Source organism: Alligator mississippiensis, chromosome 15 (assembly GCF_030867095.1).
Source record: "Alligator mississippiensis isolate rAllMis1 chromosome 15, rAllMis1, whole genome shotgun sequence".
NCBI classification, from domain to species: Eukaryota; Metazoa; Chordata; order Crocodylia; family Alligatoridae; genus Alligator; species Alligator mississippiensis.
In genome coordinates, this window is record NC_081838.1 from 1,489,656 (window position 1) to 1,511,074 (window position 21,419).

The following is a 21,419-nucleotide window of genomic DNA, read 5'->3' on the forward strand; positions in this document are numbered from 1 at the left end:
ACCCTGCCTCCCTTACCCCTACATGGTGTGGGGGGACAAGCAGGACAGGAAAGCAGAGCACTAAGAAAAGCAACTGGGATTTAAAAAGCAATGGCAAAGACACCTAATTTGGGGTAGAAAGAGACCAAAACCATCCCTGGTACTGTATTATCTCGCATACAACATACTCCGCCCCACCCCTCACTAAAATAAGCTGCTGGCAATTGTAGGGCACCTTATATGTGAGAAATACAGTACGAGCCATTTCTGGAAAGATTATTCATTCCCTTCCTTCTGCCTTTCAACAAGACAGCACAGATTCTATTGGGGGGTGGGTTGTAGGCAGGAAAATACGGTAATGTGCCTAGGAAGCTTGATTTCTCCCTGTGTGAAGGAGTGTGGAGGGGACAGAGCTGGGGGTGCGGGGGGGACACTGTCCCCTTGGCATTGGTTTAGCCAGGAGTGGATCCAGTGGTGGGGGGGCAGTGCCTGAACACCGCACCCCCCCCCACACACTTTTCAGATTGGCTTGCACCCCAGGAGTCAGGGGGTGTTCCTTAAGGGTCCCCAAAGCAGGTAAGAAGCCCCCCTCCCTCTCCTCCGTGCTCAGAAACACCTACCTCTATTGCTTCCTTCACTGTTGGGGGGGCGGGGGATGCTTCAAAGCCCCTCCCACCTGCTCCAGCTGGGTGGCATGGGGGGGGCTGGGACCAGGGACAGCAGCAGAGGTGATGGGTGGAGGGGCTCCCCCTTCCCGCGCCTGCTCCCACAGGGGCTGGGGAGGGTGGGGGATGCCCCCCCTGCCCATCTCTGCCTGTACCACCGTCCCTGTCCCAGGTGAGCCCAGCCCCCTGCAAGGACAGTGGGGAAAGCAGCGGGAGGGTTGGAGGGAACAGGGAGGAGATGGGAAGCACCTCTGAGCACCGAGGGGAAGGGAAGGGGATTTCTTACCTGGTTCAGGGACTTTAGAGAAGTCCCCCATGGCTCTGATGGCCCTGTCATCGCCCACTGATGGGCGGGGAAGGGGAGACGAGCAGCTGGGGTGCAGCCAGCCCGGGGTGTAGCCCTTTAGATCTGGGGAAGGGGGTGCAGAAGGGGGTGGGGTCTCTAGAAGGTGAAGCCCCCAAAATCGGGCGCATCAAAGTCCTGGTCCAGGCCCTCGTAGTCCAGCGCGTCGTAGGGGGCAGCTTCGGGGTCGCAGGCGCTCGGGTGGTAGCCCAGCTCCTTGAAGTCGGGGGGCAGGGCCTCGGTGGGGCGGGCGGTGGGTGCCGAGGTGACCATGTAGCCCATGGTGGGGCCAGCCGCTGCGCTCCCCATCAGCAAGCAGGCAGCCCGGACCCCCGGCAGAGCCGGGGAGCCGTGGCGGAGGCAGTGCGCGGAGCGCTTCTCCAGGCGCTGGCTCGTCCTGGTGGGGGCTGGGGAGAGAAGGCAGGGGTAAGTGGTGCCATGAGACCCCCCTCGGCTCTGGGTCTGAATGAGCCCCTCGCCATGGCTCTCCAGCGCCGAGGCTAATGGGAGACCCAGAGCCCTGCTGACTGCGGGGTCCGTGGCTGTGGTGCCAGGGCCGTGGTGACGGGGGGCTCAAGTCATGGGGGACCTCGCACCTTCTCTCCTCTCTGCACCAGGGGACTCATTACCCCCTCCCGCTTCGGTCCAGCAGCACGTCCTGGCGGGCGAGCGGATGTGGAGCCGGCAGCTCGTGGGGGACCCTTGGGAGAAGCTCTGGGCAGAGACAGAGAGAAGAGCTCCATCACCGATGGGGGCCATGGGCTGGTCCCCCCTGAGATCCCCTGAATCCCTTTGCACTCACTTCCTTGACTTTGCGGAGGACATTAAGCCACTGCCTGGAAGCCGGGGAAGAGAAGAAGAGGGGAGGTTAGTGCCCTGGAGCCAACCTCTTCCCCCCATCCACACCACCCCGTGGCGCACAGCTCAGAGCTGGGTCACCAGGTGCTGGACGGAGGCAGCTGGAGGCACAGGGGCTGCACCGGTTGAGGGTATCGGGGGCAGGACACCCCTGGGGGCAGATCCCGGTGGGGGGGCAGGAGGGCTGTTGCACCCTTTTTGATTCTTACCCCACCCAGACTTTAAACCCAACTGCCAGCAGAGGCAGGGGCATTTCTACTCAGGCAGCCCTGAGTCCATGGGCTTCTTCACCTCCCCGATTCCTGCTAATCTCTCCACCTCACACATGTTAACGGCTCTCTCTCCTTTCTAAGTCTTGATCGTTGCACTGCTCAAGCCGGCCTTTCCTCTGCCTGCACCTACTGCTGGTAAACCAACATCTCTCCCCTCTTTCCCTGCCCTGCAATGGCTTCAACTCTTCATGCGGGCACCGTCACACGAGCTCAGGGGTCGAAACAACCAACAGCGACACATCGGAGGCACCAGGAAGGTGCTCAAGAAGGTGAGATTTTGCTGGGCGGAGCTAAAGAAGAGCTGTCATTGAACTCCGACAGCCACGGGACTCAGGGCAGGGTATCAGGTTTTGCCTCGTTTGCGGTGTTGTTTGTTGTTTAAACTTCAAAACTCATCTAGCAAAGGGCTGCGTGTCGCAAAGGTTACATTTAGATTTGCTTTTGGTCTGAAAGTGGATCCTCTAGTGCCAGGTCCACTAGCCTAGGGGCAAAGCTTCCAGCCTCTATTTAACTGATATCGTAGCAAACGAGCGCACATTCCCCTAGTTCGATCTGTGCTGGCTTGGGTCTGAAACTGGCTCCTCGTGTGCGGCCAGCAAGATGGGAGGGCGAATGGGCAGCCGATCCCCCCTGCTGGGGTTGTACTCAGTGATGGGAGCTGCCAAGGGCAGGTCCCCGCTGTAGCACCCTGCAAAGGCTCTCGGGCACCCCGCTGAGTGGGGCAGAGAACAGGTGCTGGATAGCAGCCCCCATCCCCTGCACGTCTGCATCTCCCGTGGGCCGGGAGTTGCCCGCCCTGCTTTCCCCCTGCCCTCCACCCTGGTCCTACCTGCAAACTTGGCTGTCCGGGGCCAGGAGGAGCAAGACCCGGCCGTCACTGAGGCTCAGCCCCAGGCAGCTGTCAGGCCGGGCGCCCCCGGGCAGGCGAGGCAGGTCCCCAAGCTCGCGGCCCTCCAGGATGGCGCGGCAGCTGGTGCCCAGAGAGATGCCCAGCTCGGCCGGAGACTGGGCGTCACGACTGATGATCAGGCTGCCGTCTGGGGCCAGGAAGAGGAACTTCTCCTTCCACTGCTTGAAGAGGAACCCCCCTGCAGGGAGAGTCCCCGTGTCAGCTCCCGGGGCCCAAGGTGGGGCACCCCTGCACACCCCAACCCTGGCGGCTGTAGGAGGGTTTACAGCACCGAAAGCAAAAGGCCCTGTGTGCACAGCGCTGCACACACATAGAGCAAGGAGCAGGCCGCATTGGAGAGGGGGATGAGACGGGCAGGCAGGTGTCGGGGGGAAGCCCGGCTGCAAGGGACCTCATTGGGTCACATCTGGATCGGCCCTGTTCAAACCCTCCTGGCCCCGGGTCTCTCCAGCCTGCGCTTGGACCTCTCCAGGGATGGAGATGCCCAGTGCTGGACCCTCCTCCTCTCCAGCCTCAGTTTCCCCTGCTGCAGCCGGAGGCCGTTGCTCCTAGTCCTGTCCCCTGCGGCCCCAGAGAAAAGCCTGTCCCCGTCCTCTCTGTTGTCGCCCCAAGACTGGGATCAAACCCCCGCTCCGTCTCCAGGCTTGACCCCTCGAGCTCTTCCAGCCTCTCCCTCTCAGTCCTGCCCGCCCAGGCCTCCAAACTGGTGGTCTGCAGCCCTTGGATAACGCCGACTCTTGGCTTTTGCCCACGGTCTTTGTTTTCCAAGCCTGTCCATGCAGCGCAGATTGGCGGTCATTTAAAGAAATAAAAGGGCCCGAATTGCTCCAGGGGTCACATCCAGTCCAAGCCCGGCCCGAGGCAGGAGCAGGCCTGTCCGAAGTGGCCCGGACAAGCCGGGCATCGAACCTCTGAGCTAAGCCACAGTTCTGTGCAGAGATGTACACGCAATCTCTGCTCTGTGTGTGTGTCTGTGGCTATATCTCTGCCTATGGTGTGTACCTCTCTGCCGTTAGGGTACGCGTGTATGCCTAGGGGGTGGGGGTGGCTATATCTCTGCCTGTTGTGTGCGTGTGTGGGGGGTGGGGTGTATAGGCACTCTGGGCCTATAGTGTATGTGTGCGTGTGTGCATATCTCTGCCGCAGCCAGCCAGCCTGTCTCCATCCCCTTATCGCACTAGGAGCCGACCCCACCTGGGCAGCGCCCGCTGGCCCGACCCGCCCGGGGCTTTCAGAGCTGCCATCGCCGGGAGCCGGAGCCGGGGGCAACCAGACTCCCGGGGAGGTGGGGGGGAGTGGGGCAGATGAAAGCCTCTGATTAAACACGGTTTGCTGCTTCAGGATTAGGATTCAATCAGGGCCCAGGGTGGGGGTTAATCCCAGCCCAGGGCGGGGCCCTGCAACAGCAGGGACAGCTGAGACCTGCCCTAAATCCCAGGAGAGCAGCAAGGAACTGGGGGGGGAGCCGGCCTCAAAACAATTAACACTTTCGGGACAGGGAGTCGGCTGTGTCCTGCCTGAAGCTATCGGAGAGCTCGAGACCCCCCCAAAAAAGAGCTTTTCCATCCAAAAGGAAACTGAAGTTGAGATGTCAGAACTGGGGGAAGCACCGTATTTCCTGTCCTGCCACGCGGCCCAGACAGACCCGCGGGTGGCTTTCGAAAGGCAGAATGAAGGTGGGGGGAGATTTGTCTAGAGGTCATGGCTGTGTGGAGCAGGGGTGGAGCCTCCTCTTCCCCTTGCTCGCCTTCCCTGTACTGCTTAACTAAAGCTGAACCCCTACTTGCTGCTGAAGGCTGGTGCATCACTGCTTTTGAAAGGAACCTCGAAATGGGAGAAGGGAGACCAGGAGCAGCAGGCAAGCGATGGGAATTTGATTAGTGGACTGGCAAGAGCAATTAAGACAGAGATGGTCATTCAAACCTCTGGAGTGAAGAAGAATCACAGAAAATTCAGGTTGGACGGGACCTCAGGAGGGCTCAAGGCAGGACCAGCCCCAGCTACATCATCCCAGCCAAAGCTTTATCTACCCGGGTCTTCAAAACCTCCAAGGATGCAGACTGCACCGCCGCTCTGGGCAGGCTGATCCAGCGCTTCACCACCTTCCTCGTGAGAAAGTTCTTCCTAATATCATATCCAACCTCAACTTCCCTTGCTGCAGCCTGAGCCCATTGCCCCTTGTCCTGTCATCTGCCCCCGCTGAGAACAGCCCAGCTCCGTCCTCTTGGGACGATCCATTAAGTCACTTGACTCCCTGAATAGCCACACAGGGAGCCGGTTGTGAGTGCAAAGGCGCGTGTTGTATGTGAGAGAATACGGTAACTCCCCCTTTTTTAACCTTTTCTTGTGAATTATGTAAGTTTTCAGCCGAACCATCGGCTTTCAGCTAGAAAGTCCCCTCTTCCCTTTCTCCCTGGTTTGGCAAAAATCAGTTTTCAGGGCAGGACTTGGGGGTCTCGGTTGAGTCGATGCCTTTCCTGGGTGCTTTTCAGGGTTTGGTGGGTTTCGAAGCCGACGCTTGTCCCTGAAGCTGGCTTTCAACCTGTAACTTGTTTTGTTTTGGTTTTTTTCTTTCTTTCCTGGGATTTTCATTGCAAAAATATCAAATCCACATGCCCAGAGAGGGGGGCGGGGGAAAAGCACCGGGCATTTTCCAGCTGGTTTCACTTCCAAAGAGGCTTGGACTGGACCCAGAGGCCCTTTGAAACCAGCTGGTCTCTGCCAGGACGTGGGGCACGGAGGGAGGGCGATGGAGGGAGTCTCTGCTCACGTCATCTTTGATCCAACCTGGTGGGGCCGGATCCAGACGCCTGCCCCAGAGAGGAGCCTTGTTCCCTGCCCCCTTCCAACGTTTCCGTGTCCCGGATGCCGGGGAGACGTTTTCCATCCCCGGATCCCGGTCTCCACCTCCTTTCCATCCTGCCTCCGAGCCTGGATCTTTCCTTCCATCTCCTGCAACGTTTCCAGGCAGAAACTCTCTCCCCGAGCCAGCCAGGCCCTTCTCCGCCTTGACCCCTCTGCAAACGTTGAGGACCCTCCCTGGGGGGCTTTTCACTTCCAGGTTCCCAGCGCCTCTACTCCAGGCTTCAGGGGGCCTGAAATGGCTTCTTGGAGGGGAGGGAGGTGTTTGGGGAGTGACGTATCCCAGAGTTAAAGGGTTACATTTGGTCCTGGGGGGGTGACCCAAAGATGCTCAGTCTGGGGAAACTGAGTCGTAGCCACCCCCCACATCCCCCTTCATCCAGGCTCAACCCAAAGTGAGCCCCGGAGCTGGGGAAGGGGCATCTGGCCTGGAAAAGCCCCAGGGAGTGGCAGGGGCATGGGTGGAAGTGCATGGGGATGGGTGGGGGGTGTTTGGGGGTGGGGGGGGTCTTACCGTATTTCCTGAGATAGCCCCGATGGATTCCTGGCGAGCTCATGCTGGACCCCAGCATCCATCCATCCGGGGCGGTGAAAGGCCTGGGCTGGGTGGTGCGGGGGGCACCTACAAGCAGCTTAATTCCCAGCCCAGCCTATCCTGGGGGGGAATCCCCATGACAACCTCCCAGCCAGCCAATCGCAGCCCAGGGATGCATGAACAGATGAAGGGCTCGATCCTGGTGTCTTGGGGAAAGGGGGGAGAGGCGGGGGGCTGAGGGATTGGCAGTGGCTTGTGGGGGGCGGGGGGTCTCCAGCAGCCAGGAATCAAAGCAGGGCAGGATCGGAGCCATCTGGCACTGCAGTCCTGGGCAAGCGGGTGCCCCCCAGGACTGCCCAGTGACTCCCAGTCTCCGTGCACCAGGCTAGGACTGGACCCAGTTCAAGCTGCTTCTCCCCCACCCACCCCGGTGCCTCTCACCAGACAAACTGAGCCCCTCCAGCCACCCGCGAGACCAGCAGCCATCTCCCTGCTATTAGAGAGACACCCCTCCTGCCCCAAGTCTCTTGAAGGGGGCTTAATATCTCCGCCACAAAAGGTCGGAGCACCAGGGAACAGGGGCCAGGAGAGCTGAGACCCCAGGGCAGGGGGTGGGGTCCCTGCCCCCCCCCCCGCCCATGCTATAAACCCCCAGAGGCAGAGGCGTTTCTACCCAGGCAGTGCCGAGTCCATTGGCTTCATGGCTTCTTATCATCTCCTGGGTTCCTGCTGCTCTCTCCACCCCGCACGTGTTAATGGGCTGCTCGAAAGGCCTTGATGTTGGAGCTGGACTCACTTCTGCTCCCTATTTCCCTTCTTGAGCAATGTCTCTTCTGGGAGGCCTTGGGCTTTCATCCCTGGCCGGGCTCAAGGCAGCTGCTGGAGGGGTGATGGAGGCGCAGTGATGCCTGTGCTCTGCCGTGGGGATCCCCTGCATCTCTGGGCATTGCTGGTTGCTGCAAGGGGTTGGGAGGGATTTTCCCCCACCCTCCTTCTTGCTGCTCCACCTGTCAGGGGGGCTTTAGGGCTCGGGATGGGGCTGGGCTGTGCCAATGCTCCTGGCACCATCCCTGCAGGATCCTGGCTGGAGGGTCTTGCTCTTGCACTCAGGCTCAGCCCAGCGCTGCACTGGGGCAGGAAGGGGTTTCCCCCCTAACAGACTGGTCCAGACTGGGGGGTTTTGCCTTCCTCTGCAGTGGGGGCACAGCCTGGACCTGGGGTCTCTCTGGTGTCTATGCCCCCCTGGTAGGACGTTGCCCCCCATGGCACTCCTGCTTCCCAGGGGCAGGTCCAGGAGCAATACCTGGTGCAGTGTCATGGCTGATGGTCGTGCTGCTCAGAGGTTCGATGCTGGATGTGTCGGGGCTGGTTTGGACAAGGCTGAACCTGCCTCAGCTCGGGGTTGGACTCGCTGTGACCCCTGCAGCTCCCTGCCAGCCCCACGGCTCCAGGACGCTCTTTCCCCGCCCTGCAGAACTGCTCATCGCTCAAGCTAGAAGCCACCTCTCAGGTGCGGTCCCATGAACCCAGGGGTAGAAATGCCTGACAGCGAAGTATCCGAGCTGCCATTAAGATCATAGAACCATGGACGAGGGCAGAAAGAGACCTCCGGAGGTCACGTCTAGTGCAACCCCCTGCTCCAAGTGGGACTGGCCCCAACTCCATCATCCCAGCCGAGGCTTTGTCTACCTGGGCCTTGGAAACCTCCAAGGAGGGAGACTCCACCGCCTCTCTGGGGAGCCTGTCCCAGTGCTGCACCACCCTCCTCGTGACAAAGATTTTCCTGATATCTAACCTCAACTTGCCTTGGTGCAGCTTGAGCCCATTGCTCCTTCTGTCATCTGCCCCCACTGAGAACAGCCCAGCTCCAGTCTCTTTACAACCACCCTTCAGATAGTTGCTATTCAATCCCCCTCGGTCTTCTCTTCTCCAGACTCAATCAGCCCAGTTCCCTCAGCCTCTCCTTGCATGTCCTGTGCCCCAGCCCCCAAACCATTTTCATTGCCCTCCGCTGGACTTTCTCCAACGTGGCCACATCCTTTCTGTAGCAGGGGGCCCACAGCTGGACACAGGACTCCAGATGTGACCTCCCCAGTGCTGAATCGAGGGGAAGAATCACTGCCCTCGACCTGCTGGCACCGCTCCTACCAATGCAGCCCAGGGTGCTGTTTGCTTTCCTGGCACCACGGGCACGCTGCCGGCTCCTGTTCAGCTTCTTGCCCCCTGCCCCCCCAGGCCCTTTTCTGCAGAGCAGCTGCCCAGCCCGTCACCCCAGCATAGGATTGCTCCGTCCTAAGTGCAGGACTTTGCACTTGTCCTTGTTGAACCCAAGATCCCCTTATTGCCCTTAAGACACCCAAGGACGCGAGATTTTATTGAATGAACCCAAAGAAGAGACAGGGACACCGCCAGGACTCGTGACTTGACACCCTGGATGTCTCCGGCCGTATTTTCCCCTCTGGACCATGCTCTGTGTCCTAAATGGGGGCATCATACAGCAAGGGACCGTCCACTCCGGCAGTTCAAGGTGTTCTGGCTTGGATGTGAAACTGGATCGGACGGCACCAGCTCCACTAGGATGGGAGAAAAGCGTCTCGTCTCCACTGATACCCTCGAGCAGACGTTGCACTGGTTTGATCTGCTCTGCTTTTGCTCCAAAACTGGACTTTATCTGCCCAGTCGTCCTAGCCCCACACGCTCATCTGCCTCCCCAGAGACTAAGATGCAAGGATGCCCCCACGGCTGCACCCCGTCGCCACCCCTGGATGCACCCGTGGGCCCTGTCCCCATCCCCTGTGCGGTGCCCGGGCCCGGAGCTGGCCGGGCGTGCGTGGGAGCCGCAGGCGGGAGTATAAATAAATGGAGAATCGCAGGCAGGAAATTCCTTCCTGCTAAGACAACGGCCCAGGAATGCGCAGAGCCGGCGCTGAGGGCCCAGCCCGACCGCAGCAGCCGGGGCCCCCGGTCCTCGCACCTGTCGCGGGTGCTGGGGGAGCCCAGGTGTCCTGGCTCGGCCGGACCCGCGCTCCCCGCGCAGGCCTGGATTTGGGGGCGCTACAGCGAGGCGCCGAGCCCGCGGGAGGTGGGGAGGGGGCTGAAGCCTGAGCTGGGGGGACAGGCCTGGCTGCCCCTGCGCCGGGCTGGGGGGGTCGCAGGGGGCTGGGGGAGCTGGCAGCACCAGCCCAGCGCCAGGGCATGGAGCGAGCTGCGCGGGAGTTTCACATCCCCACCGCGGCCGAGGCCTCGGGCTTTCGAGACACTCAGCAAAGGGCCAGTGGGGGGCGGGGGGGGGGGGTCTGCGGCCAGCGTTGGGCTGGGGGGAGGCATTGTCTCCCTGCATTGAGTTTAGCCCCCTCCTCCAAACCAGGACAGGCCTGAGCCCAGGCTCGGCCCCCTGGGTCTGACCCCTACCCGCCTTACTATCCTGTCCCATTGCTGCGGGGGGAGGGGGGGCTGGTGGCAGCGGGCAGTGTCTGAGTCAGGTCCGGGCTTGGAAACTCCCTCCTGGCCCTGGCAGTGCCCCCCAGACCCTCCCACAGCCCCGCGGGGCAAGGCTGGATGCGCAAGGCAGACTTTCCCCTCCCCGGCCCTGCCTGAGCCCCTCACTCCCCCCTGCACCCCCTCCCCACCCCCATTAACCCAGAGGCCTGCGTGCTGGGATTAACCCCCTCCCTGCCAGGCCTGAGGCAGTCCCAGGGGGCTCCGATGGGGGCCGCGGGTCCCCCACCCAGCCTTGGTGGCACAGGGCTGATCTCAGCCTGCAGGAGGGGCGGGAGGATTGCCCCCAGTCCCCTGCCCCCTCCCTGGGCTATCCGGATCTGACCCCCCAGGCTGTGGGACTCCAGCGAGGGGGGCTGCGGGGCGGGAGCGGGGGGCACCGCAGGTGTCCGGGGTCTGAGTCAGCCCCTGCCCCCCCCAACAGCTGGCGCTGTGGGCGCTGTGGCCGGTGGCTTCGGGCTCAGACACACCCGTGACGCAGTCTCCCCCCACGCTGGGCAGTCTGCCCCCCCCCCTCAGCCCGGCCGCTGCCCCGCAGCCCCCCAGCCTGCCCCCCAGCCTGCCCCCCTCCGCTAAGTGCTGTTGCTTTAACCCCGGGGCACAGACAGGCGGAGGCGGCGGGTGGTGGGTGGCGATGCCCACCCCGTCTGCGGCAGGGAGTGGGGGCTGGGGGGGCGCTGGGAACCCGGCCCCCCAGGTTGTCTCCCAACCCGGGGAAACTGAGGCACGGCTGCGGGGGCGGCCGGGGGGGGGGGGCATGAGGCAGGAAGGGGAAACCGAGGCACGACCGGGGCGCTCACACACGGGGCAGGGCGGGGGAAACTGAGGCACAGCTGGTGCGCTCGGGTCCCGCTCCGGGAGCGCTGCCCGCAGGCGCCTGGCCCTTTAAGGCCCCCGAGCCCCCCCTCTCCTCCCGTTAACCCCCGAGGCGCCGGTGGAATGTGGCCCGGGCCGGGCGGGGCCGGGCGGGGCGGAGCGGGGCGGGCGCGGGGCCGGGGCCGGGCCGGGGCGGGCGCGGAGCTGCGGGCGCCGGGACTCGGTCGCAGCCCCCGGCCCGGCCCGGCCATGGCCCCGGCCCCGGCCCCGATCCCGATCCCGACCCGGCTGCTCCTGCCCCTGCTGCTCCTGGCGGCCCCCGGCGCCGCCGCCCGCGGTGAGTGCAGCCCCGCTCCCGGCCCCGCCTGCCTCAGTTTCCCCCCACGAGCCCGGGCGGCTGCCCCCTGGCCGAGGTGCTCGGAGCTGTACAACCCCCGCGGTCAGCCGCCCCCAGGCTCCCGGGCCCCGGTCTGACCCTGACTCCCGGCCGGCCGGGCCCCGGGAGAGTCGCCGCCGGGGCGGTACGGGGGGCAGGACACATGGCTGCGATGATGCCCTCCAGCGGCAGGGGCGGGAGTGGGGGGCGGCGGTGGGTCGGGAGTGGGGGGTGCCGGCAGGACCGGGGGGGGCAATGGGTCGGGAGTGGGGGGCGCCAGCAGGGCGGGGGGGGGGGGTTCTTGGCCAGCCCACCCTGCACCTGCTGGGTGGGGGCCGATGACGCGCCCCCCAGAGCCAAGGGGCCGCCGGAGCCAGACATCTGGGGCTGGTTACAGCCGTCCAGCCGGGGGAGGGGGGGACGGATCAGGCCCCCTCCTCTGCGGAGCAGAGGGCGCTTCTTGGCGGGGACACCCCCAGGGCCCCATAGCCCTTATGTGCGGACGTTCCCCGACCCCCACCCCAGAAGCAGCCGCATTTTGGGGCCAGAAGCAGCCTTGCCAGGTCACGGACAGGGGCTGGGGGGGCCGGAAGCCCTGGATGGGGGGAGGCAGGTCCAGGCCGTGACCCCCCCAGCGCTGGGCCCGGGTGCGACTTCCCTTCCCACGACCTGCGCACTGGATGTGGCTCCCAGGCTCGAAGAGTTAACGCCCCCCTCCACCCCCCCCCCAGCTCCCAGGGGTCAGGCAGCTGGGGAAACTGAGGCACTGCACTAAGTCAGGCAAAAACCCCAGGTGGCCAGACTCCCCCCCCACACCCTCGCTTTGACTATTGGACCCCACTCCCCTGGCAGCACTGCAGAGAGACCCCAGGGGTCCAGGTGGGGCCTGGGGGGCAGATGGGGGGCGTCCAGGGTTCGGGGGAAAGAACACGGCATCCCCAGGAACGAGAACCCACGTGCCCAGGGGCCCGTGTGGGGCCAGGGCGGGGGGCTCCCTCCTGTGTGCGGCTCTGGGCAGGCCCCGGGTGGGTGACACGGCCCACCCCCCTGCCCCAGGGCTGCGGTTCGTGGAGAGCCCGGGCAACCGGACGGCGTCGCCGGGCCAGGATGTGGCGCTGCGCTGCACCGTGCAGGCCCCGGACGAGCCCCCCGACATCACCTGGCACCACAACGGGCACCCGCTGGAGCTGGCCGACAGCAACCAGCTGCACCTGCCCCTGCACGAGGACGACTGGCTGGGCACCAGCGAGCTCAGGTGGGGGCTGCGGGTCACGAGTGAGGGGCAGGGGCCAGCTGAGGTGGGGGCTGCGTGTCGGGAGTGAGGGGCACCAGCAGGTCCCCCCAACCCTGCCTCCCCCCCGTCACCTCCGCAGCATCCTAGCAGTGCAGTTGTCTGACATGGGCTGGGTACCAGTGCGCCCTGTGGGTGGACGGGGAGCAGATGCTGTCGGATGAGGCTCATCTGACCCTGGAGGGTGAGTGAGGGGGCCGGGGGTGGGCTGCAGGTTGGGAGTGAGGGGCACTGGCAGGGTAGGGGGGTGGGCCAAGGCCTTGGAGCATCAGCTCCTGCCCCCCCCCCCCCCCAGGCCTCCCTGTGTTCTCCGAGGAGCCCCAGGACCAGACGGTGGCAGCTGAGACCCCCCCTCAACCTCAGCTGCGGGGCCCAGGGCCCCCCCGAGCCCGTGCGGCTCGTGTGGCTGCAGGACGGAGCCCCCCTCAATGGCCTCCACGAGGCCCTGGCCCGGGTGCCCTCCACCCTCACCCTGGCAGGTAAGCATGGGGGCTGCGGGTCGGGAGTGAGGGGCATCAGGGGGTGGGGGAATGTGGGTCAGGAGTGAGGGGGGCAGGGGGGATGCGGGTCAGGAGTGAGGGGCATCGGGGGTGGGGGAATGTGGGTCAGGAGTGAGGGAGGAAGTGGGGATGCGGGTTGGGAGTGAGGGGCACCAGGGGGCAAGGGGGCTGCAGGTTGGGAGTGTGGGGCATTAGGGGGCAGGGGGGCTGTGGGTCAGGAGTGAGGGGGGCTGCAGGTTGGGTGTGAGGGGCACCGGCAGGGCTGGGGGAGGGGCCAGGCTCCATGCCCATGCTGCCCCCCCGCCCCCAGTCTCAATGGGCCCCTTGTCTGGGCCGCGGCCCCTTTGTGCCCCTCTCAATGGCAGCGGCTGCCTGGGCGCCCGCGAGCGTGGGAACAGCCCCGGGGGGCGCGGGGGGGCCGAGGCACAGAGGCCCCTGGTCGCTGGCAGGAGCTGGGGCGGGGCTGACTCAGGGCAGGAGAATGCAGGGCAGGGACAGGGGCTGAGTCAGGGCCCCGGCAGCTCCTGGCATCGGGGCGTCCCCGCGCCCCCCCATTCCCTGGCCGGGGAGGAACCCAGCAGTCCGGGCCCCTCCCCTCGTAGCCAGGGGGCTCTGGGGACACTGGGCCTCATCCTGCCCCCACCCCCAGCGCTCCCTGTTCCCTGACCTTGGCTGCAGGCCGCGATGCCCCCCCCCATCCCCTCCAGGCCGCGGGGGCTGTGGCGCTCCGGCCTCGGCCCCAGATAAGGCCTCATGGCCTTGAGTGGGGGGGGCAGGGCTGTGCAAGACACCGGGGTGGGGGGCAGGGGGCTGCGGGCCAGGAGCAAGGGGCACTGGGGAGGGCAGGGGGCTGCGGGTCAGGAATAAGGGGCACCGGGGGCAGGCCCCCCACTCATCCGCCCCCCACCCCCCAGGCCTGACCCGCAGCGCCGAGTTCTCGTGCGAAGCGCACAACGCCAAGGGCGTCACCACCTCCCGCACGGCCGTGGTCACAGGTGAGGGGGGCAGGATCGGGCCTCAGGGGGGCCTCCCAAGTGAATCTGGGGGCGGGGGTGAGTTCTGGTGACCCCCCGTTTGACCCCTGACCTCTGACCTCCCCAGTGGTGCCGCAACAACCCCAGAACCTGGCGCTGGTGACCCAGAGCACGACGGCGCTGGAGCTGGCCTGGGAGCCGGGGGCCAGCGGGGACGAGCCCCTCACCCACTGCACCGTGCAGGTAGGGCCGGGGGGGCAGTCGGGGCCCACACTCCTGACCCGCAGCCCCCGGCCCCCCCAGCCCTGCCAGTGCCCTCACTCCTGACCTGCAGCCCCTGCCCATTATGGAGGGGGGGCTACAAAGGTATCAGCCCCCCCATGTTCTCTCCCTGTCCCCCCCCACCCCTCGCACACTTTCGCTTCCCCAAGGGCAGCTGAATTTCAGTTTCCCACCAACAGGGCTGGGGGCACCCGGTGGCGGGGGGGTGCCCAGAGGTGGAAGGAGGGAACGTGGGGGGGTCCGGATGTCCGGGGGGGGCAGGAAAGCAGAAGTGAGAGCTGAGGTCTGTCATAAACTGGGAAAAATATCTGGAGATCAGCACGTCGCGCTTCCCTTTTCGGGGGGCGGGGGGCTGCGGCCGGGCCCGTGGGGGGGCGTGGTCTGAGTGCCCCCCTCACCCCCCTAGGTGCTGCGCTCGGACGAGGAGCTGCCCCCGGCCCCCCCCCAACACCCCTCGTGCCCTCAGCATCTCGGTGCCCCCCTTCGGCCTGGTGCTCGGGGACCTGGAGCCCTTCGCCAGCTACCACGTGCGCGCCGCCTGCCGCAGCCGCGCCGGCGCCTCCCGCTGGACCCATTGGCTGCCTGCCCGCACCCTCGAGGCCCGTGAGTGCCCGGACGCCAGGGTCGCCTGCGCTGGGGGTTTGTGGGGGGCGGACACCTGGGTTCTTCTCGGGAGCGATGCAGGAGTGGGAGGTTCGAGCCCCCCTCACGTGTGCCCCCCCCCAGCGCCCAGCGCCCCCCCGGACGACGTGATGGCTACCCGCAATGGGACCCGCGCTCTGGTGCAGTGGCGGGAGCCCCCCGGCCGCCTGCCCGGGGTCCTGCACGGCTACCGCCTGGCCTATCGCAGCGCCGGCCTGCCCGAGGTGAGCCCTGGCCCCGCCCCCAGCCCCACCCTGCCATGGCCCCGCCCCCAGCCCCACTGGCCAATCACAAGGCTGGCCTGGCTGAGATGAGCCCCGCCTCCTGCTATAGCCCCACCTGCTTGCCCCACCTCAGGTACCGACCGGCCTATTGCAGCACATGAGGGGAGCCCCACCCCTGCCATATCCCCACCCCCTTGCCCCGCCCTGGGTGCTAGCCAGCCTATCGCAGCCCCTTTGGAGAGCCCTGCCCCTAGCATAGTCACACCCCCATGGCCTCTGACCTATCACAGCCCCAGCCCACCTGGCCCACATGGCATGGCCCCGCCCCTCCTGGTGCCAGGCCACCCACTGGAGCTCCGCCCCCTGGACCTGGCCACACCCCTGAGGAGCTGAGGCCGGGGCAGCTCGTGACACGGTGGCCCCCCGCAGGTGGTGGTGGACGTGGGGCTGGCGCGGGAGGCGGCGCTGGAGCTGGCGCCGGCCGTGCAGAACCTGACGGTGCGCGTGGCCGCCCGGACCGGCGCCGGCGAAGGGCCCTGGAGCTTCCCCCTGCCCGTGCCCGGCCCCGACCGTGAGTACTGGGGGGTGGAGGTGGGGACCCCCAGCTTGGCCCCTGGCCTGCTCCCCGGGTCCTTGGGTCCTTTCGGGGCTGGTGGGGGCTGACGGGGTCACGTCTGCTCTCCCCTGCAGATGACGGCCAGCCGGAGCCGCAGACAGGTGAGGGGGGGCATTCACCCCAATACTACCCCCCACAGATACCCCCCTGGTGCCTCCTGCCCCAAACCACCCAGAAGCTCGGGGGGGGGCTTTAGGGCTGAGGGGAGCCACAGAGGTCCCCCCCTCTGCAAAGCACGTGGCAAGGATGTGCCCCTCACACCCGCTGAAACCAACTAACCCCCCCGCCTCCCCAAATGGCAGTGAGGGACGTGGCGGCCCCCGCCCTGGCCTGGCCCTGGTGGGCTGTGGTCGTGGCCGTGGCAGCGGCCGGAGCCTTCAGCATCATCCTCGTCCTCTTCCTCGCCCGGGTGCGGCGCAAGGAGACGCGCTACGGGTGAGTGGGGGCGGGGGGCTGCGGGGCGGGAGCGAGGGGCACCGGGGGGGGGCTGTGGGTCTCACCCACCCCCCTCCCCGCAGTGAAGCCTTCGAGCCGCGGCTCGAGCGGGGTGAGCTCGTGGTCCATTACCGCGTCCGCAAGTCCTACAGCCGCCGGACCACCGAGGCCACGCGTGAGTGCCCCCCAACCCGCATGCCTGGGTCCCTTTTCCAGCCGGGCCCCTTCGCCCCCCATCCCTTCCCCCTCCACCTGCAGCAGGCTCCCTGCCTCAGTTTCCCCTCCCAGCCTCATGCAGGGGGCCGAGACCCCCCCCCCTTACCCTGAGCCCGTGGAGGGGGGGGGCAGGCCTTGATGCCCCCCTTGCCCCCCCAGTGAACCGCCTGGGCATCAGTGAGGAGCTGAAAGAGAAGCTGCGGGACGTCATGGTCGACCGGCACCGCGTGGCCCTGGGCAAGACGCTGGGTGAAGGTACTGCCCCCCCACCCCTGCCCTTGCCCCGTGGCATTATGGGTTGGGGCCTGATCTGGCCAGGGTGGGAGTGAGGGGCACCAGTAGGGATGGGGGGTGAAGGGGGCTGCGGGTTGGGAGTGAGGGGCATCAGGGGGGGAGGGGCTGTGGCAGACACGGGGGGGCACAGGCATGCCCTGGCCCCCCCATGAGTGCCCGGCCTGATGCCCACAGGCGAGTTCGGCGCGGTGGTCGAGGGGCAGCTGCACCGCGACGGCGCCGTGCTCAAGGTGGCCGTGAAGACCATGAAGAGTGAGTGCCCCCCATGCTCCCCTGCCAGGCCCAGGGGCGGGGCTATGCCCAGGCTCCGCCCCCAGTGAGTCATGCCCCCAGATGATGGGACTCCACCCCCATGTGCCACACCCCTCCATAGCCCTGCCCCTGCAGGCAGTGAGTCTACCCTGTGGTGCTGTGACCCCACCCCTTGAGTGCCAGAAACCAAATGGCCCTGCCCCCTAGAGGCTCTGACTCCGCCCCATGGGTGGTGGCTCCGTGCCATGTGCCGCAGCTTCGTCTTCTTCCTGCCACGCCCTGAGCAGCTGCCTTCCAGGACTGTGGCCCCACCCCTTGTGTGCTGCAGCCCCACCCCCCAGGTTGCAACTCCGCCCCTACGTGCTCTGATTCCACTTCCTACATGCCGATCCTGGGGGGTGCCTCTATATGCTGTGGCCTCGCCCCTGCATGCTGTGGCTCCACCCCCAAAGGCTCTGACTCCACCTCCAGGTGCCTGCACCTCTGCAGGCTGCCCCGCCTCTTGCCCTGTAACCCCGCCCTCCGCAGGCTGTGCCTCTGGTGGCCCCGCCCCCGTGCCATGGCCCCGCCCCCTGGACCTTGACCCCGGCCCCTGTGCCCACAGTTGCCATCTGCACGCGCAGCGAGCTGGAGGACTTCCTGAGCGAGGCCGTTTGCATGAAGGACTTCGACCACCCCAACGTCATGACGCTGATTGGTGGGGCCCAGCGCCGCGGGGGTTAACGGGGCCCCTCACTCCCGACCCGCAGCCCAGCCCGCCCGCACTGGGAGCCGCTCGTGGCCTGGGGGGGGGCGAATGGAATGGGCAGAAGATGCCGGCGTCCCCCCGGGGAGCCGGGGAGGGAGGCTGGGGCGGGAGGGGCTGGCAGAGAGCCCGTGTGACGGGCCACGTGTCACCCTCGATGCCCTGGGAACGTGGACGGGAAGGGGGGGGGCTGCGGTCCGCAGGGGCAGGCTGGGCAGGGCTGCCCTGGGAAAGCATCGCTGGGACCTGCGGGGGGGGTGGAGGGGGCTGGATGGGACCCAGCGGTCCGGCCTGACCCCCGCCCCCCCCCGCCCCCACAGGGGTCTGCCTGCAGAGCTCGGAGAGCGGGGGCTTCCCCGCCCCCGTCGTGCTCCTGCCCTTCATGCAGCACGGAGACCTGCACAGCTTCCTGCTCTACTCGCGCCTCGGAGACACCCCCACGGTGAGCCCCTCGGCGCCCCCAGCCCCCCTCGCACCCGCCCCTGCTGCCCCCTGCTCCTTCCCAGCAACAGCCGCACCCGGCCCCCCGGACCAGCCTCCCCTGCCCCACGATGCCCCCACAGCCGGCCGTGTCTGCCCCCCCGAGCTCCCGCCCCGCGTGGTCACCCCCAGATGCAGCTGCCCCAGGCTAACCCCCCGCCTCCGTGCCCCCCAGTACCTGCCGATGCAGACGCTGCTGAAGTTCATGGCCGACATCGCCAGCGGCATGGCCTACCTGAGCAGCAAGAACTTCATCCACCGTGACCTGGCGGCGCGGAACTGCATGTGAGTGGCCCCGAGCCTGACCCCCGACACCCCGACCGCCGGGCAAGGGTGGCACGGGCAGGTTCAGACCCGCCGCCCCGGCCCTGAGCCCCACTGGTTAGGGAGCTCTGCCCCCCGCCCCTGGGCTCTGCTCCAGTGGCCCCGCCCACATGCCCTTGTCTCCGCCTCCCACTCTGTGGCCTTGCCTCAGCTCTATGGGCACACTCCCACCCTCAATGGCCCCGCCCCTTGGGACACCGCCATCCTTAATAGCTCCACCCCAATGGCCCCGCCCTCAGCCCCTTGTCTCCGCCCCCTATTCTCAGTGACCCCAGGCCAGCTCTGTGGCCCCGCCACAACCTCAACAGCTCTGCCCCTAGCCCCTCCCCACTTCCCTTGACTCCAGTGGCTCCACCCCTAACATAAGCTCCACTCCCACGGCCCCAGTCCTTGGGCCCCCCCTTGGAGGCCCCGCCTCCAGCCCCGCCCACACTGAGCCCACCCCCAGGCTGGATGAGAGCATGCGGGTGCGCGTGGCCGACTTCGGGCTGTCCAAGAAGATCTACAGCGGCGACTACTACCGCCAGGGCCGCATCGCCAAGATGCCCGTCAAGTGGATCGCCATCGAGAGCCTGGCCGACCGCGTCTACACCACCAAGAGCGACGTGGTGAGGTGCCACCGGCCCCTGGCCAACGGGAGGGCCCCGGCACAGCCCCCTGCCCGCTCCTAGCCAATGGGAGTGTGCCACTACTGCCCCCAAGGACGCAGTTACTGCCCCCGTGGCCAATGGGAAGGCCCCAGTACTGGCCCCAGCCAATGGGAGGGCGTGGTTCCCATCCTCATCCAGCCAGTGGGAAGGCAGCATTTCTGCTCCCTGCCTGTCCTCAGCCAATAAGAAGGCATGATTACTGCCCCCCACCTGCCTCTGGCCAATGGGAGGGTACCAGTACTGCCCCCAGCGAATGAAAGGACATGGGTGCTGGCCCGCCCCCAGCCAATGGGAGAGCACCATTACTGTCCCTGCCCCACCAGCCTGTACAGGGGCACGGTTCCTGTCCCCAGACAGTAGGCGGGCATGGGTGCTGCCCCCAGCCAATGAGAGGGTACCATTATTCTCCATCAGCCAGTGGGATGGCACTGTTATTGCTCCTGGCCGATGGGAGGTCACCATTCTTGGGAGGGCATGGTTGCTGTTCCCCAGCCAATGGGGAGGCAACTGTGATTGCCCCTGGCCAATGCAGGGACACCATTGCTGCCATTGGCCATGGTTCCTGCCCCTGGCCAATAAGAGGGCACCATGCATGGTGGCCAATGGGAAGGTGCCCTTGCTGCCCCCAGCCAATGGGAGGGCACTAACCCCTGCCCCCCGCCACCCTCCCCATAGTGGTCGTTCGGGGTGACCATGTGGGAGATCGCGACGCGGGGGCAGACGCCGTACCCGGGCGTGGAGAACAGCGAGATCTACGACTACCTGCGCCAGGGCCACCGGCTGCGCCAGCCACCCGACTGCCTCGACGGCCTGTGAGTGCCCCCCCCGCCCCCCCCGGGTCGCTCCCAGCAGGCCGTGGAGTGGGCCTGTGTCCTCAGGGTGCGCCCGCCCCATTGGTGGCCGCATCTCAGGTCCCCGTTACGCCCAGCCTTCACATTCGACCCCAGAAGTGGCTGCATCCCAGGTCCCTGTTAGACCCAGCCCCAACATCCTGGCCCAGAGGTGGCCACATCTCACTCCACCCCCCTCTCCACAGGTACGAGCTGATGTCGAGCTGCTGGACGCTGAGCCCCCGGGACCGGCCGGGCTTTGAGGAGCTGCACGAGGCGCTGGCCAAGATCCTGGGGGGGCTCCCGCCCCCCATGGACCCCGCCGAGACCCTCTATGTCAACATGGAGGAAGGGGGAGCAGGCGAGAGGGCGGAGCTGGGTGCTGTGGGGGGGTGGGGCCCCGAAGAGCCAGGCTGCCCCAAGGGTGGGTGTGTGGGGGCTGCCGGGGCCCAGGTGCCCCCTCCACGGGGGGCCGGGCGCTATGTGCTATGCCCACCCCCCCACGAGGGCAGCCGGGCCCTGGGAGACCCCCCTGGGACCTCCTCGCCCTGCACTGCCTCTGAGGAGGGGGCTTGAGTGGGGCTCGGGGGGGTGGTCTCTTGGACCCCTACCCCCACCCCCATTGGGCTCTTCCCAGTATGCTCTGGGGCACCTGGGGGGGCGGGGCAGGATGGAGTGCCCCCTCTTCCTGGTGAGACACCCCTGGCACATAACCTCCCACAGGGGTGGGGGGCTAGGGGCATTTGAGGGGGGCAACTAGCCCTGCGGGACAAGGGCTGGCTGGGCCTGGCTGCCCCCCTTGGCCCCCCCACAGCCACTAGCCCCCCCCCCCCCCCCTCCAGTTGGTACATTCCCCTCCCCAAGCTGTTTCACTGCCATTGCTCCCCCCATCCCTGGCCAATCGTCCATCCGACAGACCCCTGACCCCCCCCCCCGCCCCCAAGCCTGAAGGTCAGTAGGGCAGGACATGGCCCCTTTGCCCCCCTGCCCCAGCCTCCACACTCCCCCTCTCCCCCCCCCACCATTCTGGGGTGGTGCCCGACATGTCCTGAGCATGCCAAGCCTCAGCTCCCACAGCCCCAGGAAGGTGGACCCTGGCTGGGCCCGCGGCCCCGATCCAGCACCCCCACCCCCCCCACCTCACAACCAAGCCCAGTCTCCTCTGTACATACTGCCCCGTTTTGTACGTGCTGTATATGAACTGGTTTGTACGCCCCACGCTCGGCGCTGTACGTGCCTGGGAATAAACACACTCTTTGCAGAACTTCCCAGGGGCCGCGGCTGCTGGACTGGGGTGGGGCGGGGGCATCATGGGGTCCAGGCATGGGGAAGCTGGGCAGGGTGGAAGGATAGGAGCTTGGGTCTGTTTGCACCAGCTGGGGAGGCCTCGACACTGTGCTCGGAGCTGTACATGCCTGGGGGGTGAAGCAATGGGGTGAATGGACAACCCCGCCCCCACAACTCACTTGCTGAAGAGACTGAGGACAAATTCACCTCTGGCTCTGCCAGTGCCAGCTGTGTCTCCCACTGCCAAGCGCGGTCTTGTGTCC

The 21,419-nt window shown here is 66.4% G+C and overlaps 1 protein-coding gene across 1 annotated transcript; it reads left to right on the plus strand.

Moving 5' to 3' along the window:
• The first annotated feature begins 10,917 nt into the window (after window positions 1-10,917).
• AXL (AXL receptor tyrosine kinase) lies at window positions 10,918-21,133 on the plus strand. Its single transcript, XM_059719015.1, is given in 23 exon segments — window positions 10,918-11,075; window positions 12,171-12,369; window positions 12,488-12,521; window positions 12,523-12,589; window positions 12,701-12,753; window positions 12,755-12,884; window positions 13,820-13,900; window positions 14,007-14,122; window positions 14,214-14,245; window positions 14,568-14,764; window positions 14,888-15,027; window positions 15,457-15,598; window positions 15,718-15,744; window positions 15,946-16,078; window positions 16,162-16,253; window positions 16,454-16,549; window positions 16,763-16,840; window positions 17,445-17,537; window positions 17,906-18,027; window positions 18,241-18,350; window positions 18,838-18,997; window positions 19,715-19,851; window positions 20,076-21,133. Coding segments are annotated over 23 exon segments (2,697 nt in total). The 5' UTR covers window positions 10,918-10,987; the 3' UTR covers window positions 20,446-21,133.
• Window positions 21,134-21,419: the final 286 nt, after the last annotated feature.